This window comes from Schistocerca cancellata, chromosome 1 (genome assembly GCF_023864275.1).
Source record: "Schistocerca cancellata isolate TAMUIC-IGC-003103 chromosome 1, iqSchCanc2.1, whole genome shotgun sequence".
In the NCBI taxonomy this organism is placed as follows: domain Eukaryota; kingdom Metazoa; phylum Arthropoda; class Insecta; order Orthoptera; family Acrididae; genus Schistocerca; species Schistocerca cancellata.
This window is the reverse complement of record NC_064626.1, coordinates 921,771,611-921,785,802: the sequence shown is the minus strand read 5'-3', so window position 1 is coordinate 921,785,802 and position 14,192 is coordinate 921,771,611. Positions and strand designations below refer to the sequence as shown.

The window sequence follows — 14,192 nt, the reverse complement described above, 5'->3', positions numbered from 1 at the left end:
CTCAATATGGGATCGATGCAGTCCTTGCACACCGTTTTTCTGAAACCCATAGTTTATGCCTCCAAAATGCTCACAGATGCACAACAAAAGTATTCTCAAATTGAAAAAGAAGCTTTGGCCATTATTTATGCTCTTCAGAAGTTTGGCGTTTTTCTCTATGGATCCAAATTTCATCTTGTTACGGATCACAAACCACTTGTTTCCTTGTTTCATCCATCAACATCACTTCCCGACAAGGCTGCACACCGCCTCCAGCGTTGGGCTCTTTACTTGTCTCGTTTCAATTATGAGATTCATTTCCGGCCGATGGCTCAACATGCGAATGCTGATGCATTGCCTCGCTTTCCCATGGGTCTGATCTGGCATTTGATAGGGACGAACTTTTGTGTTTCCACCGGGATGTTGCCGAGCAGCGGGTTGTGGACGGATTCCCCATCACCGGGGACCAGCTGGCGGCTGCTACGGGTTCTGACCCTACCCTCTCCCAGGTTTTACGCTGTATTCAGAAGGGTTGGCCAGATTGTCCGTGCGCTAAGACCTCTGATCCGTTGCAGAACTACTATGCTTTGTGCTACTGCCTCACGGCTAGGGATGGTATTATCCTCCTTTCCACCAACAGTGCTTCGCCGCGTGTTGTGGTACCTGCGTCTTTGCGTGCTTTGGTCATGTGCCTCCTTCACCAAGGGCACTGGGGTGTCTCTCGCACAAAATCTCTGGCGCGCCATCATGTGTCCTGGCCTGGCATCGACTCTGAAATAGCACACATGGTCGCTGCCTGCGGCCCTTGTGCATCACAGGCCGCCGCCCCGAACTCATCTTTCTCACCGTGCCCTTTGCCTGAGACGCCCTGGGAGCGCATTCATGCTGACTTCGCGGGACCTTTTTTAGGTACTTATTGGCTACTCTTAATTGACGCCTACTCTAACTTTCCTTTCATTGTCCGTTGCACGTCACCTACCACTGCGGCAACCACAAATGCTCTCGCCCGCATTTTTTCTTTGGAAAGCCTTCCCTCTACTCTTGTTACTGATAATGGTCCGCAATTTGCCTCTTCCGAATATGCGGATTTTTGTGCTCGTCACAGTGTCATGCATGTCACGGCCCCTCCCATCCACAATCAAACGGTGAGGCTGAACGACTGGTCCGCACATTTAAGGCTCAGATGAAGAAACTCCTGACTTCTTCTGCTGCTGATGATGCGCTTCTCCAATTTCTGGCTTCTTACCATTTCATGGGCGACCACAGCCCAGCTGAGCTCTTACATGGCTGACAGCCCCGCATGCTACTTCATCTTCTGTGGCCTTCCACCTCATGGCCGCGGGTGCCTTCGCTTGGCTGATTCACCGCCGATGACCTTGTATGGGTACGGGGATATGGCAGGCAGCCAAAATGGAGTCCGGGCCGCATCTTACGACACTATGGCTGATGCCTGTTTGAAATCCAGATGGACACGGTTGTTGCAGTGCATCATTCGGACCAGCTTCGGCCTTGTGTGCCGGCAACGCCTGTTCTGAATGCCGCTACACCACCTTCGGCTCTACCTGACACTCGGGATCTTGGCATCTCTCATTACTCACAACGCAGCCCTCTCACCGTCATCTTGGGGCCAGTACAGTAACGGACGCCACCAAGGGACGTGCCCATGCAGGAACCAGATGACCATCATCAGCGGCCGCTACACTTGGCCTCAGTGCTCATTTGAATGTTACCGTGTTCACATGTCTTGCTTTGTCAACTTGCTCTGAGACTTACATGTGTTGTGTCGTTTTGGAAATATATGTGCTCAACTTGACGTTACAACAAAATCAGCTCTTTAAAAATAACTAAAGCTTTTGAAAAGAAACAAACTTTGAATAACAGTAACACCAACCCTCTGAAACAAACTGAGGAGAGATGGGATACAGTCTATCATATGGAAGTGTCAAAAACAAATGGGATGAGTTTTACACTATTCTACTGAGACCCTTTGATTCCTGCCGCCCCTTTAAAGAAATGTAGACATGGCCAACACATTCTCAGAGTGGAAGGACTGACAAACTCAGACTTCCAGTCAACCTTGGTAAACTTGTGCAGAATATTCACAACCTAGATGTCTTGTACAAATCAGTGAGACTGCACACTTTCAGACAAAATATAGCACAGCTAAAAAAACTTTAAAGCAGAACTTTTACAACTTAGAACACAAATTCATGATAATGAAATATCATATTACACTAATGTAAGCAAGGCCTCCTGGAAACTGATCAGTAAGTATTGAGAAACCTCCACAACTAGAACTAACAAACCCTTATGCATTATACAAGATAGTAATATTATTTAAAAAAACCAAAAGTAGTATGTAATCTTTTTAATAAACTTTTTGTATCACCAACAGGAAATCCAACACACATTATAGACATGCACGGAGAGACACCAAATCGCATCACTGAAATAATGGATTATGAATTTGATGAGTTTAATCAAAATGAAATAAGCAAGATAATCCTCACATTAAAGAACAGATAGTCAGCTGGATGGGATGATATGTCAATTGCTACAGTTACAAAAGGCATGAAAGAAATAGTTAAACCACTAACTTACCTCATAAACTGTAGTATTAGGGAAAATACTTATCATAGGATTCTAAAAATAAGCACTGGTGAACCAGTGCATAAAAAGAGAAGTAAAAAAGAGGCTTCAATTATTACTGATCCCTACCTTTAGTAAGTTCCTCGAAATAGTTATCCATTCTCAGCTCTCTGTTTATTTTACAAAAAACAAATTTTTAAGAAAAACACAGCATGGCTTCAGAAAATATCGCTGCACAAAAGCTGCAGCTACTGGAGTCTCCATAAACTGTACACTGTTTTAGATGAAGGGATGGAAACAACAGACATATTCTTAGATTTTTCCAAAGCCTTTGACTCAGTTACATATTGGTTGCTCATTAAGAACTTGAGAGCGTACTACATCAAAGACTCATTTATGCAGTTCCTGTATACATACTTAACAAATTGGAAGCCATATACTAAACTTCCATGCAGATTTGTTAATTAGGTCATTGGTTTCAGTCTTACGAAGATACAGTAATCCAGAGGCCACTGTAGGGACCAATCCTTGATCCCTTCCCCTTTGTGGTTTATGTCAATGACATGACACAATCCTTGAACTCACATCTAATAAGCTATTCTGATTACAGCTCCCTCTTATTTTTGAAAAAGACTTTGAGGCATTACAGTCAGTTGCAAATATGGGTGCAATGGAAATAACCAGATATTTTTTAGACCAAGGGCTAAACACAAACATCAGGAAAACCCAGCTACAAGGGTTGTCCAGAAAGCAATGCGCCACATTTTTCTTCTCAGCCAAAAACAATCCTATGAATGAGAAATGCTACATATGTATTATTTGAAATCTCCTGAGTGAGTGCACCAAGTTTCCATCACTTCCAGCAGATAGCATAGCTGCAGGACAGTTTCAAAATGGTGTCTGTAGGTGATGTTCGTTACAAGCAATGTGCAACCATTTAATTTTTCACTGCAGAGAAAGAAACTGTGGGAATATCCACAAACACTTACGCAAAGTCTGTGAAGCATCTGCTGTTGACAGAAGTACAGTTAGTTGCTGATCACAGGGGGTGAAGTCATCAGAAGGCAGTTCAGCAGAGCTCCACGATTTGCAGCGGTTGGGGAGACCATCCACGGCTGTCACACCTGACATGTTGCAGTGAGCTGATGTGTTCATTCACAAGGACAGAGACATTACAATTTGGCAGTTGGTGCTGCATCTGTTAATCAGCAAAGGAAGTTTACACAGTGAAGCATTGGCTCCACCACCAAGACAAGGATTGGTACCGACGGGGCATACACACCCTTGTTTCGTGCTGGAGGGAGGCCATAGAATGGGATAGAGATCACACGGAAAAATAGGGTGTGTAGAAAAACACTATTCTTTTGTGTGTGTAATTCTCATTTACTTCAATAAAGAATTGTTGAAGGAAAGAATGCAGTGCATTACTTTCTGGTCATCCCTCGTACTAACATTTAAGACAATTGATTCCCATGAGGTTGAAATACACAGTAGATACAGTATTACACAGTGGAAACAGGTAACATTAAATTTCTTGATATTGACCTGGACAAAAATCTTCCTTGGGTCAACCACATTAATTCTGTATGTGAGAAAAATCAGCAGTAGTTTGGATCTGATAAGCCATTTGGCAAAAATAGTTCTTAGTCAAACCTTAAAAATTGTATATCATGGAACAATTATCCATTTATTGTTGTTGTTGTTGTTGTTGTTGTGGTGGTCTTCAGTCCTGAGACTGGTTTGATGCAGCTCTCCATGCTACTCTATCCTGTGCAAGCTTCTTCATCTCCCAGTATCTACTGCAACCTACATCCTTCTGAAGCATCTTAGTGTAATCATCTCTTGGTCTCCCTCTACGATTTTTACCCTCCACACTGCCCTACAGTGCTAAATTCGTGATCCCCTGATGCCTCAGAACATGTCCTACCAACCAGTCCCTTCTTCTTGTCAAGTTGTGCCACAAATTCCTCTTCTCCCCAATTCTATTCAATACCTCCCCATTAGTTATGTGATCTACTCATCTAATCTTCAGCATTCTTCTGTAGCACCACACTTTGAAAGCTTCTATTCTCTTTTTGTATAAACTATTTATCGTCCACGTTTCGCTTCCCTACATGGCTACACTCCATACAAATACTTTCAGAAATGACTTCCTGACACTTAAATCTATATTCGATGTTAACAAATTTCTCTTCTTCAGAAACGCTTTCCTTGCCATTGCCAGTCTACATTTTATATCCTCTCTACTTCGACCATCATCAGTTATTTTGCTCTCCAAATAGCAAGCCTCATTTACTACTTTAAGCGCCTCATTTCCTAATCTAATACCCTCAGCATCACCCGATTTAATTCAACTACATTCCATTAGCCTTGTTTTGCTTTTGTTCGTGTTCATCTTATATCCTCCTTTCAAGTCACTGTCCATTCCGTTCAACTGCTCTTCCAAGTTCTTTGCTGTCTCTGACAGAATTACAATGTCATTGGCGAACCTCAAAGTTTTTATTTCTTCTCCATAGATGTTAATACCTACACCAAATTTTTCTTTTGTTTCCTTCACTGCTTGCTCAATATACAGATTGAATAACATTGGGGAGAGGCTACAACCCTGTCTCACTCACTTCCCAACCACTTCTTCCCTTTCATGCCCCTCAACTCTTGTAACTGCCATCTGGTTTCTGTACAAATTGTAAATAGCCGTTTGCTCCCTGTATTTTACCCCTACCACCTTTAGAATTTGAAAGAGAGAGAATTCCAGTCAACATTGTCAAAAGCTTTCTCTAAGTCTGCAAATGCTAAAAATGTAGGTTTGCCTTTCCTTAATCTTTCTTCTAAGGTAAGTCGTAAGGTCAGTATTGCCTCACGTGTTCCAACATTTCTACGGAATCCAAGCTGATCTTCCCGGAGGTCGGCTTCTACCAGTTTTTCCATTCATCTGTAAAGAATTTGTGTTAGTATTTTGCAGCTGTGACTTATTAAACTGATAGTTCGGTAATTTTCACATTTGTCAACACCTGCTTTCTTTGGGATTGGAATTATTATATTCTTCTTGAAGTCTGAGGGTATTTCGCCTGTCTCATACATCTTGCTCACCAGATGGTAGAGTTTTGTCAGGACTGGCTTTCCCAAGGCCGTCAGTAGTTCTAATGGAATGTTGTCTACTCCTGGGGCCTTGTTTTGACTCGGGTCTTTCGGTGCTCTGCCAAACTCTTCACACAGTATCATATCTCCCATTTCATCTTCATCTACATCCTCTTCCATTTCCATAATATTGTCCTCAAGTACATCACCCTTTTATAGACCCTCTATATACTCCTTCCACCTTTCTGCTTTCCCTTCTTTGCTTAGAACTGGGTTTCCATCTGAGCTCTTGATCTTCATACAAGTGGCTCTCTTTTCTCCAAAGGTCTCTTTAATTTTTCTGTAGGCAGTATCTATCTTGCTCGTAGTGAGATAAGCCTCTACATCCTTACATTTGTCCTCTAGCCATCCCTGCTTAGCCATTTTACACTTCTTGTCGACCTCATTTTTGAGATGTTTGTATTCCTTTTTGCCTGCTTCATTTACTGCATTTTTATATTTTCTCCTTTCATCAATTAAATTCAGTATCTCTTCTGTTACCCAAGGATTTCTACTAGCCCTCGTCTTTTTACCTACTTGATTCTGTGCTGCCTTCACTGTTTCATCCCTCAAAGCTACCCATTCTTCTTCTACTGTATTTCTTTCCCCCATTCCTGTCAATTGTTCCCTTATGCTCTCCCTGAAACTCTGTACAACCTCTGGTTCTTTCAGTTTATCCAGGTCCCATCTACTTAAATTCACACCTTTTTGCAGTTTCTTCAGTTTTAATCAACAGTTCATAAACAATAGATTGTGGTCAGAGTCCACATCTGCCCCTAGAAATATCTTACAATTTAAAACCTGGTTCCTAAATCTCTGTCTTACCATTATATAAGCTATCTGATACCTTCTAGTATCTCCAGGATTCTTCCACGTATACAACCTTCTTTTATGATTCTTGAACCAAGTGTTAGCTATGATTAAGTTATGCTCTGTGCATAATTCTACCAGGCAGCTTCCTCTTTCATTCCTTACCCCCAATCCATATTCACCTAATATATTTCCTTCTCTTCCTTTTCCTACTCTTGAATTCCAGTCACCTGTGACTATTAAATTTTTGTCTCCCTTCATTATCTGAATAATTTCTTTTATCTCATCATACATTTCATCAATTTCTTCACCAGCTGCAGAGCTAGTTGGCATATAAACCTGTACTACTGTAGTAGGCATGGGCTTCGTGTCTATCTTGGCCACAATAATGCATTCACTATGCTGTTTGTAGTAGTTTACCCACACTCCTATTTTTTTTATTCATTAGTAGTCCTACTCCTGCCTTACCCCTATTTGATTTTGTATTTATAACCCTGTATTCACCTGACCAAAAGTCTTGTTCCTTCTGCCACCGAACTTCACTAATTCCCACTATATCTAACTTTAACCTAGCCATTTCCCTTTTTAAATTTTCTAACGTACCTGCCCGATTAAGGAATCTGACATTTCATGCTCCGATCCATAGAAGATCAGTTTTCTTTCTCCTGATAACGACGTCCTCTTGAGTAGTCCCCGCCCGGAGAACCGAATGGGGGACTATGTTACTTCCGGAATATTTCACCCAAGAGGACGCCATCATCATTTAACCATACAGTAAAGCTGCATGCCCTTAGGAAAAATTACAGCTGTAGTTTCCCCTTGCTTTCAGCTGTTCACAGTACCAGCACAGCAAGGCCGTTTTGGTTAGTGTTACAAGGCCAGATCAGTCAATCATCCAGACTGTTGCCCCAGCAATTACTGAAAAGGCTGCTGGCCCTCTTCAGGAACCACACATTTTTCTGGCCTCTCAACAGATACCCCTCCGTTGTGGTTGCACCTACGGTACGGCCATCTGTATCGCTGAGGCACGCAAGCCTCCCCACCAACAGCAAGGTCCATGGTTCATGGGGGCAGGATAAGTATGGTATTTAACTTTGGTCCTGTGTGTCAGACCTGCACTTGAGTTGAGTATTAGTATCAGAGAAGAGAGTAATTAAGTCAATGCATGGATTAAGATCCATAGAGTCCTGTCATGAAACCTTTGTTCTACATAAATATTTAACAATATAGTTCTTATGGAGTATATGTAAAAACTTATTATATTTTTTGTGAGTAGTGAAAACAAAGCAAATATGTGCAGCGAAATGCATAATTGTGACAGCAGAAGTAAGGATGTCAATCAGAGGATAAAATTAAAAATAGCTGGCAGTAGTCCTTATATTAATTGTTTTGAGTTCTAGGCTACATCTCTTCTGTCACAACATGTAATATATTTAGAATACTAAGATGAATAAATGTACCACTGTGATATGTATTATTTATATCAAATTATTGCTCAACCTCATTATGAAATTTGCAAAATGTCATCAGCTTGATTGTTACATGCAAAAAAAATTAAGTCAATAAGTAAACGTTCCTTTTGGTCAAGCCTGAACTGAAATTATGTTTAATGGTTGCAGATAGAGCCAATTTTCAGCGAACCATTGAGCAGCATTTTGCCACAAATATTATGTAACACTGAACAAATCTGCTGTGGATACTTTTGTTATGACCCTTTAAGTTTATAAATATGGTATCACATTCAGACCATATGCTTTTAAGTAGCATAAAAAATTCAAAGATGGCTAGGAAAATGGCAAAAACAGTGCTCTTTGGCCCTGGTATTGACCAAGCCAATGAAAATGTTGTTGGAGTGTGATAACTTTTAATTAAAACTCTGTTCATTGATTTTTGACTAATGATTTGCAAATGTCAAAGGTATATGTAAAATTACTTCCAGATGTTTTGTCAGATGAATTAATGGAACCCTGTGCATTGTTTCGTCATCATCTGTCAGGATATTTGGAGAAAAATCAAAATTTTATGGACAGAGTGATAATCAGTGTGTATCATCTTCTTTGACACAAATTGTGTGCTTCACAAGGAGTTTACACCTGCCTGAGAAACAATAAATGTGAAACTTTATGGAGAAGTGCTTGAACATTTGAAGATTAGGGCCTTCTGTGTCTGAAGTAAGTTTCTGATAGCATCATTACTATGTACCCATACAACACACCCATCACGTTTAGGTAACTGCATGTGAAACATTGGTCAAAGAGAATGTGGCAGCACTAGTCTAACCATCCTACAACCCAGATCTGACTCTTACAACTTTTTATAATTCCACCCAATCCAAAAGACATTGTATTGGGGGTGGCTGATGTGGTCCACACATTTTTGACAAGGTGCTCAATCAGCTAAGCAGTTGAAGACTTCCAGAAGGCAAAAGTATTAGCATTGCTGCATCAACACATAGAGATGTGTGTGTGTGTGTGTGTGTGTGTGTGTGTGTGTGTGTGTGTGTGTGTGTGTGTGCGCGCGAGCGCGCGCGCGCGCGCGTGCGCGAGCGCGTGTGTGTGCGCGCGCGCGTGCGCGTGTTTTTTATGGGTTCAGCTCCTATACTTGTTGGGCAAACCCCATGTCACATTATATTTGGCATACTGATGTATATTCTCTGCACAGTGGATGTTGTGACCATTGTTTACTTGTTGAGTGCTGGCTCCAGGTAGTATAAGTTGTATCGGATGAAATGGTCACAAAGTGACAACTATCACTCATTTGGTAACAACATCCAGGAATTATTCATGTCAAGATGATAAGTTCTGGCCTTGTTGTCACCTGCTCATCCACTCCTACCAGGACAATTATTGACAAATGTGGTATGGTGACGGAGTACCCGGATATGACATTTTACTGTTATTTCATCTGGATATTGCACATTAGTGATGTATTCACGAATGTTGCAGGCCGATTATGAAGAGTGTAGCCAGCAGTCAGTTCAACACAGAGATAAAGACTGAGCTACACCACATACTGCTGTGCATCACTCGATGATATGTATCAGTAGTAGAAGAGAATGTTGACAAAAAAGCTCACTGATACTAAAATTCACACTCCATCTGTCATGGAAGTTCCCTAGAGGATGGTGTCCAGCTACTGAAAGAAAAGTCCTGAGAGCCTTCCTGTGGAGGCAGAGGGGGGGGGGGGGGGGAAGATAAATTAAAAAATGCTATTCTATCATAATAATGAATTTCTTATATGGTTGTGATTACGACAATAGTATTCAAAATCCAGTCAAGAAGACAGTTTAATTTAATACACTCATGCTTTCTGCCAATTAATTCAAGTAAATGGTAAGAAAATAAAGAGTCTACGCAACTGACATACTGTTCTGTATCTAGTCACCTTTATAGCCTGTCACACACATTCCCTCCTTCAGTTCAGCAAGATTCCTACCCTATGAAGCAGGATGCTGATGTTTTGTATTACCATGGAGCCTGTCTGGTATTTTGAAGGTAATAGTTGTATTATTACTGAATTTTTATTGAGTAGAAATGCTTTTGGTATAGTGATGTATACTGGCCTAAAGCAACTTTCACCATACATAACAGAGAAATAAAACTTGGTGTTTAACTTAAAACACGTACTCAAGTATACAAATTTCTGGAGAATTAATACAGCATTAATACATCAATCTTGAAACATTATATGAATTCTTAGAAACTGCTGAGGCATGTCATTACTTGTATACAACTATAAAAAGAAGAACATCATTTTTACAACTGATTATTAACAAAAAAACTGATTAGTGGGAGTAGGATGAAGTCACCTGACAAAAACTAGTTGGCATCTGGAACAAAGAAGATCACCATTCAACAAAAGAGGAATATGTGGAGGAAATAAAAGCAGTCAGTGAAGAAGTTCATCCTGGAGTTCATATCATTGGAGACAGCTGCATCACAGTCCATGTTGCTTTTTATACCTTGAAGGTAAACTTTGTGATAGTGTAATTATTGCCGTACTTAATTCACTATAAAATGGCACTTTGTAATTATCTGCTGTCACATTATATAGCACAACTAAGTCAAATTTAACTGTATTTCCCCTATCACCTTTTTCCATGGTTACTCACTTGACCAAAGGTCCAAGACGATTTTTCTGTATGAACAGTTTCAGGTCCTCCACTGCTTTCTCTCCCTCACTAAATAAAAGAACCACTAGTTTCAAGAGCCAGCCAGTATTTCTGTCAGCTTTTATGTATATATATGTATTTTCATCATTACTTGTTTTTAATTTTACTTTGAATAGTCTTTTCTTTGTAAATAATATTTGTTCTAATTAGTTTAAAGAAATAATAACCGAGCAATCAAATGAATTCTTCACATTATAATCCATAAAAAATTTCACTTGAGTAAGCATGCATATGGTTGGATTCTGTATACAAATATATAAATGTGTAGGAATATAAAGGAGAGCACACCTTTTTGCAGGCATATTCAAAATTTTAGGACTGTTGTCACTGTCTCTTGTTTACTTACTTCACATTTTCTGATTTTTTCCCTTCAGAACAATGATATTATGATGATTTTTCCTTTCCTTGTTTCCTAGCTACAATATTTTATTGTCCTCTTTGAAACAAAGGACAGATTGAAGGTATTTATGGTTCAACAATTCTGAAGTTTAAATTAAACTGCAAAAATGTTTTATTTCTGATGAAACATATGTCCTTGCTACAATATCTTACAATAATTTACAAGAGGAATTTACCACATTTTTACAATATTTTGCAATATTCAGAAACAATTAAAAATGAAATAACTAACAAATTATTTTAGTTCAACATTTTTTCATCTTTAAAACAATCAGGACTATACACAATAGTGGGGCTCAGGACTAGGAAATATGTTATTGACTAAATATTGATATGAATTGTCAAGCACATTGTCTTTCATTTTGGTTATTGATATGAATTTTTTTCAAGTTCTTGTAACATTACAGTATGTCCCTTGTTACTGTGTGTTGGTGAAGCTCTGTTGTTGTTAACACAGCCAAAATTAAGGAATGCTCTTGTAGGGCTGTCAATTACAGTCATCCCTGATGACCCAATTACATGTCCACTTCGACCTTCTCTTATGTTTGATGAAGACAAAGAGCTTGAACTTACTCCAGAGTCACTGGATTTTTCACTGAAGCTACAACCTCTTCCTCCACCTGTAACAATATTGCCACTCTCACAACCCAATCCAAGATCACTACTCCCACCCACCACATACTTCACCATTGTCAGCTTAGCATTTGTCTCACATGTATCTTCAATAATACCACAAGGGGGTGGTGAAGCTGACATTTCACTACTTACCACAGGAGAGCCATCAGAACCAAAAATACTTGGAGACTGTCTGCTGCTTGGTGACTCTAAAATTTGTTGCTTTTTACTGCTTCCACTTCGTGAACCACTAATTGGAGAAGACAGGGCTGTTGGAGCACCTTTTCTAGAGGAATCGATAGATATTAACTTCCCTCGTGCTAATGTGAAAGAGTCTGCTGGGGTTCGTACAGGGGAGTTGGAAACACTGACCATGGACTTATCCTGAGAAACTTCTGTAGCTGATGAAGCCGTAGTCCCAGACAGTGAAGTTACAGGAATATTTGGAAGGAAGTTTTGCTGTTGTGATAGCAATAGTTGTTTGTCCAGTTCACTCATATCCAAAGATTCATGATGGGATAGAGCAGTGTGGACTGCATGTGAATGCTTGTCACTTACACCCACAATTTCATTTTTTACTGTGTTACTCTGGTTCTGAAAGAGCATACCCGAGTCCAAATTATTAGGAATTTCTTTTACACTGCTGCAATGCCTTAAATTTAAACCACAGTCTCTCACTCTTGAGCCAGTGCAGTCCACTTGGCTAGAACAATCCTGTTCACATTTCTGAGAGTGATGACTGTGATGGTGATGGTGCTGCATCACAGTTCCACTGTGTCCTTTCCTGTGATGATGGTGTTTGTGATGTGAATGCATTCTCTCTTTCATAGAAGCATCATAACATCCAGAGTCTCGAGGAAACTGGAGACGTTGAAATGAGGAGCATTTACTATTTGAACTGAACTGTGATGTTGAACATTCTGAATGCTGACTTATTGAGCCTGCATCATCTTCAGTACTTGAGTTTTGATCTTCTTCGTCTGTATCAACAGGACTTTCTGGAGCTAAAAAATGACAAAAGAAAATAACAAAGATCGTCAGATCTTCAGACAAAGAACCTTTGTTTCATTTTTTTAGAAGAAAAAAGTCTGGTAACAGTTCTGAGCTTGAAATTATTAGTGGAAATTCCTTGATAGATTTCACTGAGTCTGATAGTGTAAGTACTTTGTTCTTTAAAATAAAAAATTAAAAATATGGAGGAAAACAAAAGGGAGAACAAAATTTAATAATTGACTCGTTCTTTTTACACTGCAACTAAATACTGGTAGTAAAGTCATTCTTATCTTCTTATAGCAAAATATTAAAAACACAAAAAATACACTGAAAATGCATAATGTAACAACAATATGAAAAGGTTAGATTGCTACTCATCACTTAGAGGAGACTTTGACTGGCAGACAGGCACAATGAAAAAGACTGCTTGATATTATTCAGCTAGCAGTGTAAGTGCATCAACAGACAAAGACAAAACAAAACTCACGCACATCACACAAGCACAGCTCACACACACATAGCCTTTGTCATCTCTTGGGCTAAGACCCAACTACACCTACATCTGCACTACCACAGCAAACGATACACACACCACACTAGCACAACTCACACACACATAGCCATTGTCACCTCTGGGTGCTAAGACCCGACTGCAACTACATCTGACTATCATAGAAAAAAATCACTGCTCACCTCTAATGTAGTCACAGTAAGGCCTTAGTACCCAGAGATGATGGTGGGCTGTGTGTGTTGTTTTGTTTTGTCTACATCTGGCACAGAACTTATTCCAATTGCTGAATAATACCAAACAGTCTCTTTCATTGTGCATGCCTGCCACTCAGTGTCTCCTCTATGTGATGAGTAGCAACCTATCCTTTTCATTATGTTGTTAAAAATACTTAATACACTTGTATCTTGAGAGATACTGTAAATTAAGAGTGAAATTACTACTAAAGCATAAGATAAAGATTTTTTTGTCTTTTTGGCGAGTTTGGTCAGCACAACTAGAATATTTCAGTGTATGCATTATTCACATATTTATGGAATCTTCATTAGTCGCATACAAATGTGATGGTAAGCTATGTATTTATCCCGTGTGTTAACTAGTGAGGTCGTACAGTTTATTCGATCCAAGGGAGTATGTATTGAATATGTGCTAAAGAAACAAAAACAGCTGATATATAGTTACATGTAGCTCAAAAATATTTCTTTCATATTGCAATAATTGTGCTCCTCAGTGGCCAATTGTGAGTTGGTGAATACACATTTGTACTGTTCTGCACATATACAAGTTGTATATTTGTTCACAACAGGTTACTCATTTAAGATTTTACTCCAGTAAATTAATCTCAGTTATTTGATAGTGTTAACAACAAAACATATTTAAACACTATTCATATTACCATCAATAAGCCACAAATACGCAAGTGTCACAGGACTTCTTATTGTCAGACACTTTCTCTCTAGTCTTCTAGGGTTTGATGATGTGCACTTTATATCAAATAGTTATGCCAATAGT

The 14,192-nt window shown here is 39.5% G+C and overlaps 1 protein-coding gene across 1 annotated transcript in view; it reads right to left on the bottom strand.

The window, feature by feature from the left end:
- Window positions 1–11,497: 11,497 nt before the first annotated feature.
- The window catches only part of LOC126114536 (SAM and SH3 domain-containing protein 1-like), a 443,876-nt gene continuing 441,181 nt past the window's right edge, over window positions 11,498–14,192 (bottom strand). Inside the window, exons 18-19 of the mRNA XM_049915025.1 lie at window positions 11,834–12,684; window positions 11,498–11,685 (exon numbers count right to left, since the gene is read on the bottom strand). Coding sequence (XP_049770982.1) covers window positions 11,635–11,685; window positions 11,834–12,684 — 902 coding nt within the window. The 3' untranslated portion in view covers window positions 11,498–11,634. The remainder of the gene's footprint in view (window positions 11,686–11,833; window positions 12,685–14,192) is intronic.